General features: G+C 46.6%; 1 protein-coding gene across 1 annotated transcript in view; it reads left to right on the forward strand.

Annotated features, from left to right (window-relative positions):
• Positions 1 to 3,482: 3,482 nt before the first annotated feature.
• LOC115165116 (G-protein coupled receptor 54-like) overlaps positions 3,483 to 5,201 on the forward strand; it is a 10,085-nt gene continuing 8,366 nt past the window's right edge. The window contains exons 1-2 of the mRNA XM_029718150.1: positions 3,483 to 3,661; positions 3,859 to 4,150. Of these exons, the coding sequence (XP_029574010.1) occupies positions 3,895 to 4,150 (256 nt within the window). The 5' untranslated portion in view covers positions 3,483 to 3,661; positions 3,859 to 3,894. The remainder of the gene's footprint in view (positions 3,662 to 3,858; positions 4,151 to 5,201) is intronic.

Below are 5,201 nucleotides of genomic sequence, written 5' to 3' on the forward strand. Positions count from 1 at the left end.
AGTATGGTATTACCTGTATATAGTATGGTATTAACTGACCCTGTATATAGTATGGTATTGACTGACCCTGTATATAGTATAGTATTAACTTACCCTGTATATAGTATGGTATTAACTGACCCTGTATATAGTATGGTATTAACTGTATATAGTATGGTATTAACTGTATATAGTATGGTATTAACTGACCCTGTATATAGTATGGTATTAACTGTATATAGTATGGTATTAACTGTATATAGTATGGTATTAACTGTATATAGTATGGTATTAACTGACCCTGTATATAGTATGGTATTAACTGACCCTGTATATAGTATGGTATTGACTGTATATAGTATGGTATTAACTGTATATAGTATGGTATTAACTGTATATAGTATGGTATTAACTGACCCTGTATATAGTATGGTATTAACTGACCCTGTATATAGTATGGTATTAACTGACCCTGTATATAGTATGGTATTAACTGTATATAGTATGGTATTACCTGACCCTGTATATAGTATGGTATTAACTGACCCTGTATATAGTATGGTATTGACTGTATATAGTATGGTATTAACTGATCCTGTATATAGTATGGTATTAACTGACCCTGTATATAGTATGGTATTGACTGACTAACCTAGAACCTAAACCAACACTCACAACCCCACTATACCATAACCAAACATAACTCTGCCACGTCCTGACCAAATATAATACAAAAATACCTAAGTATATGGTCAGGACGTGACAATTAGATTGTTATTGATTACGGCCTTGTTTGGTTAGAGCTACAAGAGAGGCATTTCACTGTACTTGGGCCTGTGGCATTATAAAATAGAAACATGGTATCCCCTCAGCAGGTGGGAATGGGGAGGGAGAGAGAGAGAGAGAGAGAGAGAGAGAGAGAGAGCTTGGAGGATGTCAGTAGTCCATCATAATAGACAGACGGTAAAATGATCAGTCTTCATTGTAACTGGCTACCTGACTGACTGTCTTGCAACCCAACCTGACTAACTGTCTGACTGACTACCCAACCTGTCTGACTGACTGACTACCCAACCTGACTGACTGACTGACTGCCCAACCTGACTGACTGACAGACTACCCAACCTGACTGACTGTCTGACTACCCAACCTGACTGTCTGACTGACTACCCAACCTGTCTGACATACTGTCTGACTGACTACCCAACCTGATTGTCTGACTGACTACCCAACCTGTCTGACATACTGTCTGACTGACTACCCAACCTGATTGACTGACTGACTACCCAACCTGTCTGACTGACTGACTACCCAACCTGTCTGACTGACTACCCAACCTGGCTGACTGACTGACTACCCAACCTGTCTGACTGACTGACTACCCAACCTGTCTGACTGACTGACTACCCAACCTGGCTGACTGACTGACTACCCAACCTGACTGACTGACTGACTACCCAACCTGGCTGACTGACTGACTACCCAACCTGGCTGACTGACTGACTACCCAACCTGGCTGACTGACTACCCAACCTGTCTGACTGACTGACTACCCAACCTGTCTGACTGACTGACTACCCAACCTGTCTGACTGACTGACTACCCAACCTGACTGACTGACTGACTGCCCAACCTGACTGACTGTCTGACTACCCAACCTGTCTGACTGACTGACTGTCTGACTACCCAACCTGACTGACTGACTGACTGCCCAACCTGACTGACTGTCTGACTACCCAACCTGACTGACTGACTACCCAACCTGGCTGACTACCCAACCTGACTGACTGACTACCCAACCTGTCTGACTGACTACCCAACCTGTCTGACTGACTGACTGACTGCCCAACCTGACTGACTGTCTGACTACCCAACCTGTCTGACTGACTGACTGACTGTCTGACTACCCAACCTGACTGACTGACTACCCAACCTGGCTGACTACCCAACCTGGCTGACTACCCAACCTGTCTGACTGACTACTCAACCTGTCTGACTGACTGACTACCCAACCTGGCTGACTACCCAACCTGACTGACTACCCAACCTGACTGACTGACTGACTGCCCAACCTGACTGTCTGACTACCCAACCTGACTGACTGACTACCCAACCTGACTGACTGACTGACTACCCAACCTGGCTGACTACCCAACCTGACTGACTGACTGCCCAACCTGACTGACTGTCTGACTACCCAACCTGACTGACTGACTACCCAACCTGGCTGACTACCCAACCTGGCTGACTGACTACCCAACCTGTCTGACTGACTGACTACCCAACCTGGCTGACTACCCAACCTGACTGACTACCCAACCTGACTGACTGACTGACTGCCCAACCTGACTGTCTGAATACCCAACCTGTCTGACTGACTACCCAACCTGACTGACTGACTGACTACCCAACCTGGCTGACTACCCAACCTGACTGACTGACTGCCCAACCTGACTGACTCTCTGACTACCCAACCTGACTGCCCAACCTGACTGACTGACTACCCAACCTGACTGCCCAACCTGACTGACTGACTGACTACCCAACCTGGCTGACTACCCAACCTGACTGACTGACTGCCCAACCTGACTGACTGTCTGACTACCCAACCTGACTGCCCAACCTGACTGACTGTCTGACTACCCAACCTGACTGCCCAACCTGACTGACTGACTGCCCAACCTGACTGACTGACTGACTACCCAACCTGACTGACTGACTACCCAACCTGACTGACTGACTGCCCAACCTGACTGACTGACTGCCTACCCAACCTGTCTGACTGACTACCCAACCTGACTGACTGACTACCCAACCTGACTGACTGACTACCCAACCTGTCTGACTGACTACCCAACTTGACTGATTGACTACCCAACCTGACTGACTGACTACCCAACCTGACTGACTGACTACCCAACCTGACTGACTACCCAACCTGACTGACTGACTACCCATCCTGACTGCAGCCAAAAACATAAAGGGTAACAGGTCCCTGAATTAATTACGTACATTACAGAAAACACACACTCACACCACCTCTCAAACACTTACTGACTACCATCCACAACCAATGTTCACTCTTTGTTCTCTCTACCCCTCCCCTCTCTACCCCCTCCCCCGCTCCCCCCTCCCCTCACTACCCCCTCCCCTCTCTACCCCCTCCCCCCTCCCCTCACTACCCCCTCCCTTCTCTACCCCCTCCCCTCACTACCCCCTCCCCTCTCTACCCCCTCTACCCCCTCCCCCCTCCCCTCTCCCCTCCCCTCTCCCCTCTCTACCCCCCTCCCCTCTCCCCTCTCTACCCCTCTCCCCTCTCCCCTCTCTACCCCCTCCCCTCTCCCCTCTCTACCCCCCCTCCCCCTCCCCGCTCTACCCCCTCCCCCTCCCCTCTCTACCCCCTCCCCCTCCCCTCTCTACCCTCTATCCCCTCCCCCTACCCTCTCTTCTCTCTACCTCTGAAGTCAGTGCTGTCTGTCTGTCCGTGGCTTTGACAGAGTGCTTTGAACTGAGAGCTGATATTTTACAGATTGACCAGGGTGCAGGAGGACACTGGAGCGAACATTAACCAGGGTGTAGGAGGACACTGGAGGACACCATCTCCTGTGTGAGATCTGAACTGGTCGTCGAGTGTCCAGAACTTCTTGGTAGGAGTGAGCTAAAAGAGGAATTCTCCGAACAGGTGACGCGACCTCTACCTTTTGATAAATGATTCTAAACACAGATCAAACAGAAATTAGATATTATTTTCACCTTTATTTACCTGATTTAGATCCAGTAAATAAATGTTTTTGTCTCAAGTTGATTGGAACATGAATTTGAAAAAAATATTATAGAACAAAAATTTTAACATCCTTTTTCCACTATTGCTTATTTTAGATCAGGGCAGTGGACTTGCTGCAGTACTTGTGCATAATGACGGACAGCCCCGTGGAGACCGGTCCGAGCAGCCTCCTTCCCCTGGCCGAAACGGACCTCTCAGGCTTACTGTGTAACCGGTCAGCCTCTCTGGAGGACCAGGATGTTCAGGGACCCCCGGTGCTGGTGGATGCCTGGCTGGTGCCCACCCTGTTCAGCCTCATCATGCTGGTCGGCCTGGTGGGAAACTCTCTGGTCATCCACGTTATCACCAGGCACCAGCAGATGAGGACTGTCACCAACTTCTATATAGGTACTGTTCTGTATGTCAACTCTGTTATGTCAACTCTGTTATGTCAACTCTGTACGTCAACTCTGTTATGTCAACTCTCTTATGTCAACTCACTCTGTTATGTTAACTCAGTAATGGCAACTCTTACATCAACTCTTATGTCAACTCTGTTATGTCAACTCTGTTATGTTAACTCAGTAATGGCAACTCTTACATCAACTCTGTTATGTCAACTTTGTTATGTCAACTCTGTTACGTCATCTCTGTTACGTCAACTCTGTTACGTCAACTCTGTTACGTCAACTCTGTTACGTCAACTCTGTTATGTCAACTCTCTTATGTCAACTCAGTAATGGCAACTCTTACATCAACTCTGTTACGTCAACTCTGTTACGTCAATTCTGTTATGTTTAGCCTGTTACGTCATCTTTGTTATGTCAACTCTGTTACGTCAACTCTGTTATGTCAACTCTGTTATGTCAACTCTGTTATGTCAACTCTGTTATGTCAACTCTGTTATGTCAACTCTGTTACGTCAACTCTGTTACGTCAACTCTGTTATGTCAACTCTCCTATGTCAACTCAGTAATGGCAACTCTTACATCAACTCTGTTACGTCATCTCTGTTATGTTAGCTATGTTACGTCAACTCTGTTATGTTAACTCAGTAAAGGCAACTCTTACATCAACTCTGTTACATCATCTCTGTTTCGTCAACTCTGTTATGTCAACTCTTATGTTAACTCAGTAATGGCAACTCTGTTATGTCAACTCTGTTATGTAAACTGTTATGTCAACTCTGTTACGTCAACGCTGTTACGTCAACTCTGTTACGTTAACTCTGTTATGTCAACTCTGTTATGTCAACTCTGTTATGTCAACTCTGTTATGTCAACTCTGTTATGTTAACTCTGTTATGTTAACTCAGTAATGGCAACTCTGTTATGTTAGCTCTGTTACGTCAACTCTGTTATGTCAACTCTGTTATGTTAACTCAGTAATGGCAACTCTGTTATGTTAGCTCTGTTACGTCAACTCTGTTATGTCAACTCTGTTATGTCAACTCTGTTAT

The sequence above is a fragment of the Salmo trutta genome, chromosome 27 (genome assembly GCF_901001165.1).
Source record: "Salmo trutta chromosome 27, fSalTru1.1, whole genome shotgun sequence".
Lineage (NCBI taxonomy): Eukaryota > Metazoa > Chordata > Actinopteri > Salmoniformes > Salmonidae > Salmo > Salmo trutta.